Source organism: Helicoverpa zea, chromosome 2, assembly GCF_022581195.2.
Source record: "Helicoverpa zea isolate HzStark_Cry1AcR chromosome 2, ilHelZeax1.1, whole genome shotgun sequence".
NCBI lineage: Eukaryota > Metazoa > Arthropoda > Insecta > Lepidoptera > Noctuidae > Helicoverpa > Helicoverpa zea.
Window position 1 is genome coordinate 4,001,716 of NC_061453.1, and position 20,686 is coordinate 4,022,401.

Here is a 20,686-nt window from a genome sequence, read left to right on the forward strand (position 1 = left end):
ACTGCTGCTCGACAACTGAGCTCAAGACTACACCGCACATGCGGACATAACCTCGGTTCCCGCGCTTTTTCGCTTTGCGCTTTTACATCAGTCAATACAAAAACTATTTACAATTTATTTAAATAATAGTCAAAAGTAGACATTACAACTAAATCACAATTTCTAAATATAATTTAAATACTTAAATTTAGACAAATAAGTAACTTAAAAGTAATGAATACAATTATAAATTTACACGTCCTGTTAAATCCGGTCTTCATACAAAGTGAAGTCAGTTGCATATTTCAAAAATCACGACAATAGTTTGTTCAGGGTTGCTTCCATAATAACGTAAATCATTATTCCAATAATGCATCATAATTTTTGGGGATGCTATTATGGCAATGACTGTTTTAAATGTATAACTCCTGTATTAATGAAGTCTCTGAAAAAAAGTTCCTATTTTTTTAATTTAAAGTAAGAAAATATTAGTAAATACCAACTGCAGATTTTTTTTAGTTTCAATGACAATGAATAAATGTATTATATTTACTCCATTCAAATACCTCTATGATTCAATAATAAATACTTCTACTTACTCTGCTATATACCTACGTTCACAAACAATACAATACAGAGTTTCGCTGAATTGATAATGCATTGCATTGGGTTCCTGAAATAGCCAGCTATGCCGTTCTATGCGTGTATACAAATGTCTTTGTTATTCGTCATTTGAGCTATAACATATTCGATACCTACAAACCAAATATACCTGTACACGTACCTAAAGAATTCTTAAGTAGACATATTGTAAAAGAACTTTCTTCGCCGAGTTTGTGGCTCAAAAACTGTACGGATTTTCAAACGGTTTTCACGTACAGATAAAGATTTATGAGGAAGGTTTAAATACTGGCATTGTCAGGACTCTCGAATTTCATGTACATTTTGTACATTATATTTTTTTACTTCAACATTGCAGCATCTACATGATCTTCAAATGACTATGAAGTAAAGACATAGGACTAAAGCTCAAATTGAAATTTTAATAGAACATATAACATATGTTTATTACAATTATCCAAGTACCAAATTACACCTTAGTCTGAAATCCTATATCCCCAAATAACAGTACCTACCGTACCGTACCGTACGTCAAACTGAATACAGTTAGTTACCGGCACAAACGGAGATGACAGCATGATTACTGGCGAAATTAGCAACATGAACCTCCAGTACATAGCGTACTGTGTTCCTGTATTATCAAGTGCCAATAATAGCGTGCTGAAAAGGGGATTTTATGTTCCTAGATTTCAGGGCGAAATTTTTGGAGATGTAGATACGAGTTTTTTTATACAGTGGAGATTGTATGACTATCTATAGGTAACTTGAGTCTTACGTCAGTATGAATGATTTTCAATCAATTAAATTACTTTATTGTATTCCTTACTCGATAATAATGACTCGCAATATAATTATAATTATGGGTAAATCGAATAGACTCAATTTAAAAGTCTTGTACCTATTAACTGCGTGGTTTTTCAAGGTCCTATCTATTAATATCTCTGAATTAAATTATATTCCTAAGTAATTTTGTCGTTGCTGACTTACATTTCTACGATTAGACTCAGAAGTAGGTATGTAGTACGTAGACTAATCAATGATGATTGAATCGTTAGTCTTGATCTCTCCTAGACTTAAAACGAAGTAACTCACAAACTTTGCTCCCCAAATCTAGACTCTACCACACACAAAATAAGACATAAAATCCAATCTCACCTGTCGTGCGAGTGGTGAAGCGGCGTAAGGCGCGGCCAATCGCCGTCGTCAACTTAGCACCATGCTGACTGCGAGCGGCGCGCGCGCACCGCGGCACCGTCACTACACTGCACTTAGGAAACTTTGCACATTTTTTCTATTATATACACTAATTTACACTCGCATTTATTTGATCACTGCACTTTTTTGTACCTGGAAAAGAAAATTGTGGTTAGTATATTGATTTCTGACACTTACGCGAATATTACATTTAAATAAAACAACTGTCTGCAAGTGACCATGGATGCTGTAAAGGATCCGAAACTGCGGGATAGTTTTACTATAATGACGGTTAGTGTTCAGCTCAACAAGAAATCTTAAAGACCAAGGTGTCTCCAGGACTTTAATGTTCAAAGGTTAACCTACCAAATATAACATGCATATACAACTTTCGATGACAGGGAATGCTTAATATCTTACTATATTTTCGATGTGGTATCGTGGATTATTTACTTCTACGAATAAATTATATAATTCAAGTGAAAATCCCCGATAAATACCTTAATACGATTATACAACGTGAAAGCTTTTAAAAGCAAAATGTTTTAATACAACACGATGCACTGTGAAATATGAACGCAGCACTTTATGAACGCAAATAATTGGAATACACAAAATTCCAGGTAAAACGAAAAAAAAAAACATTAATTATTTTTCAGGACCGTTTGTTTTCGATACATTTTAATTTGCAGTAACATCGAGTGTACTTCAGTAGGCAAATTCACATGAGTGATCGTGAAAAAGGACGGACGAACCCACTGTAAATATTCATTGGAAAACTCGACAAAAGTACAATGAATATGTATTCTTAAAATAACGAACGGACATTTGTTTTCTCGTTGCGACTTCGGCCCGTGAATATACGGCATATATCATACGTTAGGTACCTACAGGTTTCATGAATCAGGTGATAATAATTTTGTTCGGGTATACATTAAAAAAAACATAACTATGATGGCAGTACAGTCTTGTATACAAACATACCACAGATACAAAGATCAACATCTAGATTACGCTAGATACCTAAGAGTACAGATCACAGAGGAAAGAAACATTTTGTTCTCCATGGGACCTACTCCTATACATAGCCCTTATGTAACACGTAAAACAAATGACTACTATGTGTAATGTGTATGTGTGTGTAATGCGCTTAACCCACGCCTGTGGGCCACAAATCACAAAAACTCATTATTCTCTCTCTTCAATCTATTTCGATCTTCCTTTACTAAATATAACCCGTGACGTCACACAATACTGATCAGATAACACTGGCGTTATCTAGGGCTATCTATATCTATGGTGAGTGCCTACTATAAACCTGGAAATCGAAATGGTTCATGTCATCACGTGAGTGAGTACTCATATCAAGTTTATGGACTTCGTTTATAGTCTTAAAGCGAGATAACAATCGAGTTTGATGTCGGTAGTAGGCCGTCGGGAAAATCAATAGATGCATAAAGCCGAAATGAAATGATTCGCTGTGAATGTTACGTGAGAATCATGTAGGTGTGCAGGAGTACTAATTTTACAACTGTATTCTGTGTTGGGATGGGAACATTGTATTGTCTGATTCGAAAAATATTTTACTATTTCAAGAAACTGGCACCGATGACAAACTTCGTCGAAGATCCCGAAATATTATGAAATAATAACAACGTTCCTCACGACCATTGAGGTGGCCATAAATATACTAGCGATTTGCACATTCATTCACGACAAAGTTCACGTCACTGTCTAGTGCAGGTATTTTATAAAAAAATACCATAAAAATACAGACAATACATTGCATTGTCAAATTAACTAAAAACCCACGAAAATACACAAAATCTAAACGAAATCCGATCGAACAAAATCAGCCAATAATACAATCATTGTGCAAAAATGTTTGGCCCATAAAACTGGTTTACAGTTGAAAACTATGTAAGATCACACGGTTGGACGCGCGCCAACCGGAATCCGTTGTAAAACGGATATCATGTTCAAACCAACAGGTCTTTCTATACTAAACGTGAAATTCACCTGTGAAATTGAAACTGTTGTAAAGTGAGTAACTAAAGTTATGAGTATGGCTCATCATGGCAAAGATTTTAGTAATCCCATTGTAATACCTAGATTGCTTCCCAAAATAAAAAAAAGTTATAGGAAGAGGGAGCGGCCTCAATGTGGACTAATCATTTTGAGGTTTTCAAAATTAAAGTTTTAGTACCAATAGGTACTCCAATAGGTATTCTGTTGATAGTGAGATGTTTCTAAAGTTGCTTAGTTGATTGGGAACTATCACGGATCATTATAAAAAAAATATATTCAATGAAAGTATATGATTTACCTAAATCCAGCAGCAATTATAAACACCACAATATATACTCTCGATCTTGTAGTTCAAATCGTTTACTCGTGAAAACTTTTGTTCAGATTCGATACTCGTAAAAAAAACAGCACACATATGTACCTATGTACCTATTAATGGACATATAGGCACTACATGTGCGCTGCACTTTGATTTTACGTAAAAGCTTTCAAGCCTGCCGCCGGTTTTAATTTTCCCCGTGGAAATTCGTTCACTGAATTTTTTGACAACCCGGAAGGATAAAATTTTAATTTTATTTATGAATATGTAGGTACCTAATGTGATGGAATCTACCGTAATACGTGTTCAGTATACTTTGTAAATTCCCCAAGATTATTTTGTTACCAATTCGTACCGATTGAACTGCGACAAATTGTATTGCAATTATATACATAAGAATATTTAAGATAGATAGATAATTATTTATTGTACACAAGAAAATTAAGAACACAGGAAATCACAAAACACAAATAAAACAGTAAAATTGACGGTCTTATCGCTAGACAGTGATTTCTATCAGGCAACCATAGATACACAATTTTAACCCTACGTGTAATACAACACTTTCTTACACTTTCGACTTTCGAGAAAGAACCGGCAAATCATTCTATGTATGACATCTAAAAGATCACATCTCAATGTAAATAAAAGAACATACGTCATACATATTTTTTATTAAATATAGGCACGTCTATAATTTTAAATGTGAAGCGAGATGAGAACTAACAAGGTGCGAGGCATTACCGTACCTAACGACTGCACGTCACGACACTAATAGGCAGGGAGCTCGACACCATTTGTATAGTCATAATTAAATATGAAGAAAAACTCTTGGAAGATTCCAAGTATGATCATGTGAATAAAAAAAGTACTTAACTGTAGGAAAAAAATATATAACTCAATTTGTTCTCAATGCTATAAAATTTTATACTAAAAAAAATAACGGTCCATAATCGAAATAAAACGCACTGCAGACGAAACAGTCAGCCGACAGTTGACCCGATGGACGACAAGTGTTTTTTTATAGAGTATCTTGATCGCGATCAAAGTTTTCAGTCGGTCTGATGCCGGCTAAATATCTGATCCATGTCATATGCGTAAGTAAGTAGTACCTCATCTTCAAACAGATTTTTATAAGCACAAACAGACTATCAGCCGACTTAAAGTTAGGTACTCTAAACGTAGTAATTTTCAACTCGTATTTGATGATAATGATGATAATTTTTCGATAAGGTTATAATAGACCTTAAGATTAACTCTCAATAATTCTCCGTGTCAGAGGAGGCCTATGCCCAGCAATGGAACGATAAAAAGGCTGTAACTAAATTCCTAGCTCCTAAACCACAAGGTAGTGTAAGAGACAGCTATGTCGACAACGCCACTTGGAGAGCAATTTTCAGATGATCGCGCGATCGCTCCGAATTAATGAACATGGAAGATGGAAATTCATTCAAAAGGTATAAAATACTTTTAGAAACTTCGTTGGAACTGAGTGTAATAATATTTTCTTTGTTAAAGTTGCGAATACTGGAATATTAGCTGGTATTTTTGTTTTATTATCGATTCTGAATATTTATTGGTGGATAAATTCATATTGATTCTTAGTACTTTCTAAGAGTACGATGTGGGCTATTGATATAAAACTTCGTTATGAAAAATATCTTTAATGAATAAGCATCTATAACAATCATGATTAAAAACTTAATATTTGAGTAGTTAGGTTACCTAATATTATGTAGATTGTAGTATTCTGTGACTTTTTTAGACTAAAGAGACTGACTAAAGTGAGTGGACTCAGTATTGGGGCAATATGAGCTACAACGTGACCTTATGAAATCTACCAAGAATACTACTATATATACTACTTGTATTTAGTACATTTAGCTACTATAATATGTATTCAGTATTTGCTTTATCTGCGTTTCTCCCAATAAATGGAATGGAATTGGTTTCAAATTTCCGGTTTCAAAGTTATAATTTCGATCTAAAATGTTTGGCAAATCAAAACGTGACTATCCCCTGTTTGTAATGTTTAACTTTTTAATAACCTAAGTATCGTTTAAAGGGGAGCTTTTGGTTAAAGTAACAGCCCAAGGGAATGGACGACCAAAGGTTAAACTGTGTTTAGCACAGTTGGAGTCTACAGAAATGCAATCATATACTATGAAATAAAATCTACCTAGATATACCTATTAGAAAGCTGCAGATTTTGTACGTTTGCTTGTTTGAACCAGCCAATCTCAGTAACTTCTGATCCGATTTGAAAAGTTCTTTCAATGTTAAGAATAAAGGCTAAGGCTTTCAAGAAAGAATAAAGGCTATTTGAGCCGAGTTTGTCAAGAAGTTCCTGCATGACGTAGGTGAAAGGTGTTTTTTAGGGTTCCGTACCCAAAGGGTAAAACGGGACCCTATTGTTTTCGCGCCTCTGTCCGTCCGTCCGTCCGTCCGTCTGTCACCAGGCTGTATCTCATGAACCGTGATAGTTAGAGAGTTGAAATTTTCACAGATGATGTAAGATGTATTTCTGTTGCCGCTATAATAAGAAATACTGAAAACTAGAATAAAATAAATATATTGAGGGGATTTTTATGCTAATTTTATAAATAATGGTACAGAACCCTTTGTGCGCGAGTCTGACTCGCACTTGGCAGGTTTTTTTTCATATCTCACAATAATTCCCATAGTGCAAGCACTCTACAGATAATATTTATCACCATGTTATAGCATTTCACGGCGTGTACACATAGTGTAACCTTCTTCTTTCTCCTGCCCTGTTCCCAAATATTACTTGGGGTCGGCGCAATATGTCATTTTCTTCCATTTTCCCCTGTCACTCGTCATACTGACACTCACTCCCTTCCTATTCATATCATCTTTCAGGCAATCCATCCATCTTTTCTTAGGTCTTCCTCTTCCTCTCCATCCATCTACATTCATACTTAGCACACACTTTGTTGCATGCGTATCATCCCTCCTCATTACATGTCCATACCACGACAATCTTCTACTTCTCATCTTTTCTGTAACTGGCGCTACTTTCAGACTTCCTCTAATGTAATGTGTACACATAATGTAACCATGGTTTATTAATGTACTCTTGCGTCACTAACAGATTTCAGTGTCTACTTTAGATAAAGCCTTCATTCGGATAAGTCCATTGAGTGCCTAACGTATGTAGTTGTATATATTGCTGGTCATTCGTATTGGAAAAAACCGGAATGAAAATGATACAATACAATAGGAAAGTCCTAATGTATAGCTACTGCTTATATTTTACGATTCCTAAAAATTCTATTCGAGTTTTGCATTAAGTTTTAACTGACTCAGATTTCATGTAAGTAAGAAAATAAATATGTATTTATTATAACTGCACTTTGTGGTGTTGGTACCCCAAGTGACGTTTTATCTTGAGTCCAAAGAGTTTACTTCAGCTGCTCATTTTTTAAGCGAAATTTTAGTTATTTCATTATATCTTTGGCGAAAAGCCCGCGTACCCAGAATAAATGCATGTAATACTGCGCCAACACTGCAAGTACTCGATCACAATCGCAATATTGCAAAATGCATTACTATATGTCTGGTGTCAAGTGCATATTAATCACAATGAGTGCCCATATCTTCGTACTAACTTTAAAATAACACTCTAACTTTAACTGACTGCACGCTACGGCATTAAAACATAGGACTGACGTTTTTTTTTTTCAAATTAATTATTAGCTAGTTTCCCACGGTTCACTCGCATCCCGTAGGGACCACTGCCCATATCTGAATAAAACATACACTATTTTATTAGGAGCTTAAAATATACCTACATTATTTCAGCTTCCCAACAGTAAAAACATATCCAAATTGGTTCAGTAGTTCCAGAGCCTTTTTTTTCCGACGTTAAAAATCATCAAATGACCCCTCCCGCTGTGGGTTAGCAGCGGTGAGGGAGTGTCAGACTCTTACTGACTAAAAACCGTCGTGTTCCGTCATAGGCCTTTTATGTATCAGGGCCGCGGTATCTCTTTCGAACAACCCGCAGCCCCGGCAGGGCTTGGCCCTGCTGGGCCCCGCTGGGGTTGCTGACATCTCTTTGAAGAGCGCGTGGAACAACGCGCGCCGTCGACACGGGTCTGTCGTCTAAGCAGACAGAGGGACGATGAGCCACCCAAACTCACCGCCCACAGACCCACGCCTACGGTGATAGTTCCAGACCCTTTAGGGTACAAACAAAGAAACAAAAAAATATATTTCGTCTTTGTTATACTAGGTATGTACCTACTGTGTATCTGTATATAAATTAAATAATGTTTTAAAGGCTTTTGAAAGTACTTAGTTCAATAACGCAGATCTCAATACTTCTCTGGTGGAACATCCCACAGAAGATTGTGTAGAATATAAAGTCAGATTGCAGTGAATAATCCCCATTCTATGTTGATTGTAGAGCCCATTGTTATATAAATAAAAGCTACTATTTGTCCTTCTCTTCTTCATAGAGTCATTTTATAAAATATGCATTTTTGTATTTATGTATTATCTTTTCTTTATCTTTACTATGTCCTTACCTTTTACACAGTCTATCTACTTCTCTTTATTCTAACCCTCTTACTACGGGTCTGCTGGAAGAGATTTCGTTAGAAATAAGCAGTACCTTTGTATTATTTTATGCTATGTCTACTTCTTTTATATTTTCACTGTGTACATAATTTTTTAAATAAAATAAACAAAATAAATAAAAACATATGTTCCGGTTTTTCAAAATAAATTCATTTCCATGGCCTCTTTCTACATTGTGTGTGCAAGTGCAATAATACGGTTCAAGCTTGTAATACACGAAGTCATTCCAATAGTACAAAACAATTTCACACTTTACTGTTAGTACCACAACGACTACAAAGATTAGCACCTCATAACCATTAAAAAGGTCGCGTAGCTTTTAATAGAGCTTTTTGAAATAAAAAAATAATAATATCTGGCCATTTTTGCTTCGTGTTTTAAAAGTAAATGCAGCTTTTAGTATTATAGGTACTATGTAACATATGAGGTCAATATTTCCGAACGAAGCACTCTAAAATAATGTCATCAGATTTGGGTGAATATAGTTTTTCAGTTACCTTATAATAAAGCAAGAAGGTTTTTGAAAACACACATTTTTAATTTCAAATAATCGAGAACTTTAAAACAACGAATTCGTTATCCAAATGCTCCTTCGTACCCCGCCCCACCCGTTGCACTATCGAATTGAATTCACTCAGATGCGTGGGTGAAGACTGTAGAATATTGTACTATTGCGAGGTATATAAGATATTATATAAATAGTGAGTAAAGGTCAGCTAAGGTAATGTGAAAATATATTGAAATGGTGGGTACCTATCTACTCACCGTCCAACGTACATATTGCATATGCAAAGCTCGATTAGAAACATGGAAAGTTTATAAAATAGTAAAGGGTTTTGCTATTGGTTATATACATTACACTTTATAAACTATGCAAAAAAAAAAAAAACAAATTAACTCTGCCCCTAAATAGTTTTTTGTTCGGTTTTTAATTTTTCAAGGGGCAGCTAAGAATAAAATTTTCTCAGTTCTCTTTGTCATAATGCAAAAACTATATTTTTTTAAATATAGAAAATTATACAGAAATCTGCAATCACACGCCAGGTCAACAAAGAACTTGATGCATATAAAGCTCAATAAAATATTTACCTATAATATTCCACTGAATCCTTGTCCAAAAAAACTCACACAACACTGGCCACTACACAATAAAAAAACTAGCCACTGCACAAAGAAGGTCTAATTCTAGAACCAAAAAAAAAGAAACAACGTTCTCAATTCAAAAGTCCCGCCATTACGGATTGCATCGCATGATGACAAGGTAACGCGGTTGGCAACCTCACGTCAACAGGTCGCGTTCCACACTGATGTCTGCCGCCCGCAGCGTCCCGTCCGCGCTGGCGCCAAAAATAATACTCTCAGAAGGACATCGGAGGTTTCCAATGACCCTGTTGCTATTGGAAAATGGCTTTCTCTAGACCAACCTGCCAGTTCTTGTAAATCGCATTGATTGGTACGTGACTTGACTGAGGGATTTAGGGGGATGTTTTGAAAAGTCGTTCATTGTTTTTGTTAATCCAGTTAGATTTTCCCTATGTCGATCAATTTATTGTGTAGTTACTGCAAATTGAATTACTTTGTATTGCATTTTATTTACTAATAAGTAACTTAGTAAGTATTGTTTGAATCAAAAACAGCTATGAACAGTTTCATGCTGTACCTAGCTAGATACATAAAATTCTGAAACGCCATGTTGTTGAAATATTGATAATTATAATTGAAATAAGTAATTAAGTGAACGATACACAGTTTAAAAATAATAGTGTTCGACGTTACAGAAAAGTCAATTATCTGTTAGGAAATTAAAAGCTATTTGAAATTACTTATATATACTATTTGAAATAACTAATGGAATTAGTAAACTAATGGAGTATTGAATGGTAAAACAATACCAAGATGTATTTACGATGTGTTTGCCAGTGTTTATTGTCTAATACGTCTTCGTTTGTTTAAATCGACGTCAAATTCTATTTTCGTTTGTTGAAAGAAACCCAAAATGGACTCGCAAACTATGTATTATCGGATTACACCAAGCTCAGAATTTACGAGAGACAACCTTCAACGTCGGTAGCCGGAACAAGAAGAAGGAAAAATCCGTACCATCCTACGGTGTTGCCATCACAAAATTAGTGAGGTGCAAGTGAATTAGTCGATGTGACAGATACTATTATTAAATATTAAAATCGTCTATGTTTTCATAATCTAACATTCGGCTAATCCTGACGTCAAACGCGGCCTCGCGTTTAACAAATCGAAAAAAAATAAAAAAAATAATAATAATAAAAGAGAGAGCAAAATGTACAGAGAAGTAACGTTAAAATTAACATTGGTTATGGGCACTCTCACCCAAATCGACTCACTCTTATAGCTAATGTCGAGTATGGGCACTCTCACCCAAATCGACTCACTCTTATTGCTAATGTCGAGTATGGGCACTCTCACCCAAATCGACTCACTCTTATAGCTAATGTCGACTATGGGCACTCTCACCCAAATCGACTCACTCTTATAGCTAATGTCGACTATGGGCACTCTCACCCAAATCGACTCACTCTTATAGCTAATGTCGACTATGGGCACTCTCACCCAAATCGACTCACTCTTATAGCTAATGTCGACTATGGGCACTCTCACCCAAATCGACTCACTCTTATAGCTAATGTCGACTATGGGCACTCTCACCCAAATCGACTCACTCTTATAGCTAATGTCGACTATGGGCACTCTCACCCAAATCGACTCACTCTTATAGCTAATGTCGACTATAGGCACTCTCACCCAAATCGACTCACTCTTATAGCTAATGTCGACTATGGGCACTTTCACCCAAATCGACTCACTCTTATAGCTAATGTCGACTATGGGCACTCTCACCCAAATCGACTCACTCTTACAATTTCACTCAAGGAATCGCAACAATAACTCATCTCTAAGAAATAATAATATATGTCTCTTATACAATTTATGTACGGTTTATCGATATTTCCTTCTTATTATATTCAATGTGATAATATGTTATGATCTTTGCAATGTATCTCATACATAATTAATGAACAACTAATATAATTCTCTTTTTAATCTAACAATTTAAATCACTTAATCACTTCACATTTATGTTCAATATTATGTTTGTAAATTTTACAATTCATTCATAGTATAGGTATTATAAAATATATAGCATAGTGTAAGTATAGTATAAATTCATGATCACTTGAAAGATTTAATACAATATATGTCACTTGAATTAATTCTGACCGCTTACTTATTACATAATAACACTTAATAAACCGTTCTATATCATTTTCTATCATCTAAAATGACCTATAACAACGCACCACACATTATCCGCATCTACTCTGAATCACTTGACATTGCATCATGATCATAAACTAGCCAGGGATGTAACCTATCGACAGCAAAGACAGACCTATACGGTTTACAGCCTTCCTTTCGGGTTATAGGGGTGTCTTCTATCTCATAACGATCATTACCGATGACTTTTGAAATTCGAAACGGTCCTACACACTTCGGTAGCAACTTACGACTTTGTCCCGGGTCTGTGCGAATATCCTTCTCGACTCTAACTAGATCTCCTAATTTATATTGACTTGGTTTCTTATGAGCCCTATCAAAGCGCTTTTTCTGTTCTTGTTGACTAATTTGAATTCGGGACTCTGCATCGGACCTCATCACATCACGGTCTAAAGGAGAATGGGATTCCGAGACTACTGGGTTCATGAAGGCATCTGAGACGCCTGTTGTTTGGATACCAAATAACATTTCAGAGGGACTACGGCCAGTAGATTTGTTGACGGTATTATTCAGGGACCATTGAATTTGTGGAACGCACAAATCCCATTCATTTTCAGGTTTGCCATGGTTAGTAGATGTTATGGCTTCGACTATAGTTCGATTATACCTCTCTACTTGGCCATTTGCCCTGGGTGAAGCGACAGCGTTCAAAATATGCTTGACACCTCTGCCGTTGATGAAATCTGAAAACTCTTTGCTGGTGAAACTTGTACCACGATCGGATATTATACGACGTGGTACTCCAAACAACGAGAAATATTCGGAAAACACCTGAATAGTTGTACTGCTCTTGACACTTTTCACTGGTTTTATGTAAATAAATTTGGTAAAGGCGTCGATTATTACTAAAATATGACAATTTTTCTTCTTACTCAAGGGAAAGGGGCCGCAATGGTCTGTATGAAGGGTATCAAATGGTTTGCTTACTTTAAGTATGGGATGAAGCTCTCCTTCTTTAGCCCCAGCCGGAATCTTATTATGGGCGCAGCTTAGACAAGAGTTGCAATACTTCTTTATAAACCGTCGCATTTTCTTAAACCAATAAATTTGGCTAACCCTATTGTAAGTTTTCTCAAAACCAAAGTGACCGACATCGTCATGATTCATACGAACTACTTGCCATCTCACTGATTTCGGAACCACCCATTTTAAATTAACTTCGTTATTTTTATCGATCACTATTCTATACAAACGTCCATTTTTTATGGTATAATTTTTATGAATCTCGATTACGTCTTTTGTATCGGGATCATTCAAGATGTTCATTATTCTCTGTACTTCTGAGTCCTGTCCCTGAACTGTGGCTAGCCACCCGTCCTCGTCTACAGCCAAAACTTCAACAACTTCCACGTCATCCTTTGACTCTGATATATTTGGGTTGCGTGACAGTGCATCGACATGACTCATCCTAGCCCCATCCCTATGCTCCACAATAAAGTCGTATTCCTGCATCGTTAAGTACCAACGTGCTACTCTAGGTATTAAGTCCTTTTTTATCATTGTGCTGCGTACAGCGGCACAATCCGTGACAACCTTAAATTGTTTTCCCAAAACATACACTCGGAATCTATTCAACGCACAAACTACAGCCAGAGTTTCAAGCTCATATGAGTGCAATTTGCTTTCGTCCGTTGTAGTTTGACGACTGTAATATGAAATGGGATGAAAAGGCTCTGAATTGACTCTTTGCATCAGTATCGATCCTATACCAAGTTTACTCGCATCCGTGTGGATTTCTAATTCTGCCTGAGGGTCATATAATGCTAAAACTGGTCTAGTGGTCAATCTGGTTTTTAATTCATTAAAAGCGTTCAGCTGTGGTTCATCGAAACACCACACGGCATTCTTTTTCGTAAGGCTTGTCAGAGGTCTAGCTATTACGGAGAAGTTTTGAATGAAACGTCTAAAATAGCTGGTGAGGCCCACAAATTGTCGTACCTCGTGAACGTTTTTCGGTGTAGGAAAATCAATTACTGCCTGAATTTTAGCTAGTCCTGGGCGAATACCATCCGCACCTATCTCATAACCCAAATAATTTATACGAGTCTGAAAGAAATCACACTTTTTCAAATTTAATCTGAGTTGTGCTGATCTTAACAATTGGAATACCTTTTCTAATTTGTCTAAACCCTCTTCTATTGTCTGAGACATTACTAAAAGGTCATCCATGTATGCTAACGCCAAATCTTGTTTACCTTTCAGCATGGAATTAATAGTACGCTGAAAAACGCTAGGTGCATTAGCCAATCCAAATGGCATCCTTTCAAACTCAAATAGACCATCTGGCGTCGCAAATGCCGTGAAGCGCTTGCTTTTTTCACACAAAGGCACTTGATAATACCCTGAGGTTAAATCAAGGCTTGAGAAGAATTTGTAGCATCTAAGCGAGATGCTCATAAGCGTACTACGCAGGCCTGAATAGGACTGTATTTAATAAAAATGCTTCAGCAAGATTGTAAAAGTATTTGTAATCTGTCAGACCATTTTTGACGGAGAAAAATTAATAAAATATAAAATAAAACACGCACACAAAAAGGTAGGAAGGTATAAAGGTTTTAGTCCGCCACATGTTCCCCCCGGCCAGACCGTGACTACGGTCGATAAAAATCGGGGAACTTTACACGACGCCCGCTTCTCGTTATTTTCGCCCCAGATGTCGTATTGGTGTTAGTAGTGTCAGCTCTTGTGATTTCATGCTGCGCCTCATCACGTGCTATGAAAGCTGGTTTGAGGCGGTCGACTGACACGTTGCTTGGCTTTCCCCGTATCTCGATCTTGAAATATTTTTCATGCCTCTGTAGAACCTTGTAGGGCCCCGCGTACGGTGGTTCCAGTGAACGTCGTACATGATCTCGACGGAGGAAGACGTGGGAGCAGGAATGAAGATCTCGCGGCACGTAGAAGGGCGACGTGCTATGCCATGCTGCAGGTTTCGGAGTGAGGCTGGCCATGTGACGTCGTAAACGATTTGCGTACTCGGTGACGTCAGCTGTGGTGAAATCTGCTTGCATAGATATGAACTGACCGGGAAGCTGTAGTGCTTCCCCGTAGACGAGCTCGGCTGGCGTAGCTTGGATGTCTTCTTTCCACGAGTTACGCATGCCGAGTAGTACCAGTGGAAGAGCTTCCGTCCACTGCGAAGAGGTGTGGCACATGATGGCGGCTTTCAGCTGCCGATGCAGCCGTTCCACCATGCCATTCGCTGCTGGATGGTAGGCAGTGGTGCGAAGATGCTCTGCCCCCAGCAAGGCAGAGAGAGCTTTGAACAGGTGACTCTCGAATTGGCGGCCACGGTCAGTGGTCACCCGTGCCGGACAGCCGAAGCGGGCCACCCAATTGGCCACCAGCGCTGCTGCGCAGGCCTCCGCCGTGATGTCCTTCAAGGGGTAAGCCTCGGGCCATCGAGTGAATCTATCGATGACGGTAAGACAATACCTGTAATCAGACGAAGGGGTTAACGGTCCTACGATGTCGAGGTGGATGTGAGCGAAGCGAGAGGATGGGGTTAGGTAAGAGGAAGGTGGGGATTTGGTATGGCGAGTGACTTTAGAAGTCTGACATGGCAAACACTGCCTCGCCCACTCTCTACAGTCTTTGCGGATCCCTGGCCACACATAGCTTTGCGTCACCAGTCGCACTGTAGCTGAACATCCAGGGTGATGCAAATTGTGCAACGATTCAAAGGCTTGCTTCCGGAGTTGTGGTGTCAAATACGGTCGGGGCGTAGCCGAGCTAGTGTCACATAGAACTTGTGCGTTGCCAGTTGGTGTAGCAACCTTTTCCAGCTTCAGTGAGGACCCATTTCGAATGAGGTCTTGCAGTTCTGGATCTGTTTCCTGGAATTTTGCAAGATCTTCAAAGTTTATTGTCGGTGACACTTCCTCGATTCGTGACAATGCATCAGCAACCACATTTTCCTTGCCCGGGATATACCTTATATCGGTAGTAAATTGCCCTATAAAGTCTAGGTATCTGAATTGCCTTGGTGAATAGCTGTCTCTGTTCGACTTGAAAGCAAACATCAGTGGTTTGTGATCGGTGAAGATCGCGAAGTCTCTTGCCTCGACCATATGTCGAAAGTACTTCACTGCTTCATATACCGCTAACAACTCGCGGTCGTACGGGCTGTATTTTCTTTGAGCACCATTTAGTTTGTGCGAATAAAAGGCTAGAGGTTCCCAGTTAGCTTCTCTTCGCTGTTGCAGGACAGCGCCGATAGCAGTATCAGACGCGTCAGTAACGATGGCCAACTCAGCTGAAGGATCCGGATGAGCCAGTAGGGTTGCGTTGGATAATGAAGTCTTGATGTCTTCGAATGCTTTGAGGAGTTCTGGAGTCATATTGACTGGATGTGCTCCTTTGATTTTCGGACCGGCTAGTATTGCGTTCAATGGGGCTTGTAATTTGGCCGCGTTTGGGACGAATCGACGGTAAAAATTAATGACACCTAAAAATCTACGAAGGTCCTTGACCGTCTTGGGAACTGGATACTCTTGGATAGCCTGTATCTTGGTACTTAGAGGTTTTGTTCCTGCAGCTGACACATGGTATCCTAGAAACGTTACCTCTGACTGTCCGAGGTGACACTTTGAAGTGTTTACCACTACCCCGTATTCTCTTAAACGGGCGAATAACTGCCGTAAATGCCGCTCGTGCTGTTCATGGGTCTGCGAGAATACTAGGATATCGTCGATATACCCATAACAAAACTCTAAACCGAGCAGCACTTCATCGATGAACCTTTGGAATGTCTGAGCGGCGTTCCTTAAACCAAAGGTCATAAATGGAAACTCGTAAAGACCGAAAGGCGTAGTGATGGCGGTCTTCGGAATGTCGTCTGGATTTGTTCTTATCTGATTATAGGCTTTGACAAGATCTATGGTGGAGAATACTGTGCACCCTGATAGCTGGTAGGAGAAATCGTGGATGTGGCGTATAGGATACCTGTCTGGTATCGTCCTAGCATTTAGTGCCCTGTAGTCGCCACATGGTCTCCATCCGTCGTCTTTTTTTTTCACCAGGTGAAGAGGAGCGGACCAGGCGCTCTCCGACCGTCTGGCCACACCACTTGCTAGCATCTCTTCGAATTCCTTCTTGGCGATTAATGTTCGAGCTGGATCGAGACGTCGAGGTTTGCTTGCTACCGGTGGGCCTGGAGTGGTTCTTATGTGGTGCACCGTGTTGTGCTTACCCAGTACATGTGTTCCTGGTGGTCGGGTGATTTCTGGATACTCACGAAGTATTTTATGGTAATCTGTATCACCGACTACTGCCTTCACGGATGCAATGTCGTCCGATGACTTGCAATGGGCTCCTGGAACCGATAGTGTCGTAGTGTTATCTATCAATCTCTGATTTCGGCAGTCGACAAGTAAATTATAAAAACTTAGGAAGTCGACCCCTATAATCGGTCGAGAAACGTCAGCTACCGTGAACTTCCATGTGAAGTCCCTTCTGAGCCCCAAGTTGAGTCGTAGCTGTGTTGGCCCGTATGTGTGTATCATCGTATTATTAGCTGCAACCAAATCGAATTTTGACAGTTTCACCGGCGTTTTTACTACCGACCGAGGGAAAACACACAAGTCTGAGCCAGTATCCACCAGGAATTGCATTTTCGTATTTCGGTCGGTTACAAACAAACGGCCTGTTGAAGAGGGGCAGTCGTTGGCCGCTACTAGCGACCGCCCTTTGCGTTTTCCGACGTAAATGTGCATGGTTGTCTACACTTGTTTGCCTTGTCTCCAAAGGTGTAGTGGTAGTAGCAATGCGGGTGGTTCGGTGGTGGCTGTGGAGTCCTAGAGTTATTAGAGCGACCGCGATAATACCTTCTTTGGTTGTGCCGAGACTGTGAGCGAGAGCGAGAGCGCCCTCTCCACTTGCTGTTCATTTGCGATGACAGCCGGGCAACTTGTTTTGTAAGTTCGCTTACTTCTTTGACCAAGTCCGGCGCGGTGCTGGTAGATGCAGAGGTGGCAGCGACTTGCGGGGTGCATGGTACAATGTCGTACACCCGGTCAGCAATCTCTGCTAGCTTTTCTACCGGCAGGTCGGCAATCTGTGAAGCAATCACTGTCTGTATATTTTGCGGCAAGCGGTTAGTCCACAGACTTTTCACAAAATCCGAAGCACCAGCGGGTCCAGCTAAATTTTGCAGATGCCGTAGAAACTGAGAAGGCCGGCGGTCACCTAGCTCCTCATGGATTAATAATTGCTGGATCCGCTTCTCCTGTGACGCAGAAAGACGATTAATTAATTCAGTTTTTAATTTTTCATACTTATTTGTCTCTGGCGGCTTTGTGATAATGTCTTTAACCTGCATTGCGTACTTCGTTTCTAGTTGAGTAACCACGGTATAGAATTTTGTCGTATCGCTACTTATTCTTCCTAGGACAAACTGGCCCTCTATTTGGGCGAACCATACAGCTGGTTCTTCCGGACAAAAGGGCGGACAACGCATTGGAAGTCCGACTTTCGATACTTCGCACTTACTGTCAGCGTCGGAAAAAATTTCTGGCTCCGACATTTTTGTAAAATCGCTCACCGCTTTTTGAATAGATCACGTCGGGGTCACCAATGTAGCATCTAAGCGAGATGCTCATAAGCGTACTACGCAGGCCTGAATAGGACTGTATTTAATAAAAATGCTTCAGCAAGATTGTAAAAGTATTTGTAATCTGTCAGACCATTTTTGACGGAGAAAAATTAATAAAATATAAAATAAAACACGCACACAAAAAGGTAGGAAGGTATAAAGGTTTTAGTCCGCCACAAATTTATTACCTCCTAACCTATCTAACTGGTCCTCAATACGAGGCAATGGGTATTTATCTTTGAGTGTCTTTCTATTTAGCGATCTATAGTCAATACACAGACGTTTATCACCATTTTTCTTACTAACCAGAATAACAGGGCTTGAATAATCTGAAGTACTTTCGCGTATAATACCATTGGTCAGTAATTCTTCTACGATTTTATTGAGGTGTTCGCGTTCACTTTGGGAAACCCTATAAGGGTTGTATACGACAGGCCTATTATCAGTTAAGGTTATATCCATTTCAGTCAAATTTGTTTTACCTAACTCTGACAAATTCATCGCAAAACAATCTCTATACTTCTCTAATAGATTTAACAATTTTTGTTTCTGTTCTCCAGTCACCATCGCACAAATTTTTACCTCGGCTAAAGGTAAAGGCTCGTACTCTTTGGTTTCTGTAGTTAAGCCTATATATTCCGTGTTAATTTCAGTATATTGCTGACCGCGAGCTAATAAAGTTCCTTTGGCAATTTCTAAATCATTAGCTGACAAATTGACTAACATTAAATAACCTTTGCCTGCTTCGAATTGGAAGAGCCCCGGCAACACAACATATTCGTTGTTAGGTAAGATTCGAAGATTGTGTTGAAAAAATATTCCTCCTGAGTAATTATTATTTGTATTGACATCAATAGGCATAACAGTTTTGTGTTTAATAACAGTATCACTGTCGGAGTATACTTTTATTTTAAAATCATTATAACTCAGATCTGGAGTTTGTATAAAAACTAATTCTTCAGTTGTCTTCAATAGTATCACATTAGGTTTCTCGGTAAAAGATTGACCAACTAAAATTGACATGCTTAAATACTGATCATCTACAACTAGCACCTCTGTCTCTGCCTGAACCGGACCTATTTGTACATTGGCTATTAATCTACCAATTGGCTTCACTGAGGAGTTACCAAACCCCTGTAAAACTGGTAAATTATCGGTCGTCCAACAATCATTTATCAATTTAGCATCAGAATACCGTATAAGAGTACATTTACTCCCTAAATCTACGTATCCGTGCAGCACAGTATCACCTACCTTGACTTCTTTATAGTATTTAGCATTATTGCTTAGACTATTGGTTATACACATAACACTCTTAGTTTGTTCCGTCGAACTAATATTTTTATTTGCTTCATCATTAATATTACCATTTTTCTTTCGACAATCCTTACTATCATGACCTAATTTAAAACAAATGTTGCATTTCCTAATTGGTTTGTTACATTTTAAACTTATATGTCCTAATTCATTGCAATTGAAACATCTAATTTGATCTGTACTGTTAAACACTCTAGTTTGTTCATGTGTTATCTTATTAAGCTGTCTTGAATGTGTAGCAGTTCGGTTACGATTGTGGTTGGGTGGTGTGTTATTTTCGTGCTGTGATACCGTGCGCAAATAGTTGAGGACCTGTTCTGGTTCACTAAACATACAAGCTCCCGCTCCCATTCGTACAAATTTATCATCGATACCATGTATAAGGCAACCGACAGCCTTTTTACCAGCTATCTCACATTTATTTATAAGAGCAATTTTGTCATAGTAGTAATGTTCTAAAGACTGCCCAAACCTACACCTAAACTTTAACATGTTTGTTAGAAGGTCACCGTAGTTTTCATTTGATGGAAAAGCTAATTTCAATTTTTTAATCCATTCATCCCAGCTATATAAGACTGAGGGCAAACCTTGATACCATTTTTTGGCTAAACCGGTTAATTTGGGTAGAGCATAGTGGCAAATTTGACGGTCATTCCACGAGTAAATTTGCGCACACTCATTAACCTTGTTTATCCAGTTCTCGATTGTCTGACTATTGTCAC

General features: G+C 38.5%; 1 protein-coding gene across 1 annotated transcript; it reads right to left on the reverse strand.

Annotated features, from left to right (window-relative positions):
* Positions 1 to 17,729: 17,729 nt before the first annotated feature.
* LOC124644565 lies at positions 17,730 to 18,578 on the reverse strand. Its single transcript, XM_047184015.1, has one exon. The coding sequence runs from the start codon at positions 18,576 to 18,578 to the stop codon at positions 17,730 to 17,732; it is 849 nt and encodes a 282-aa protein (XP_047039971.1).
* Positions 18,579 to 20,686: the final 2,108 nt, after the last annotated feature.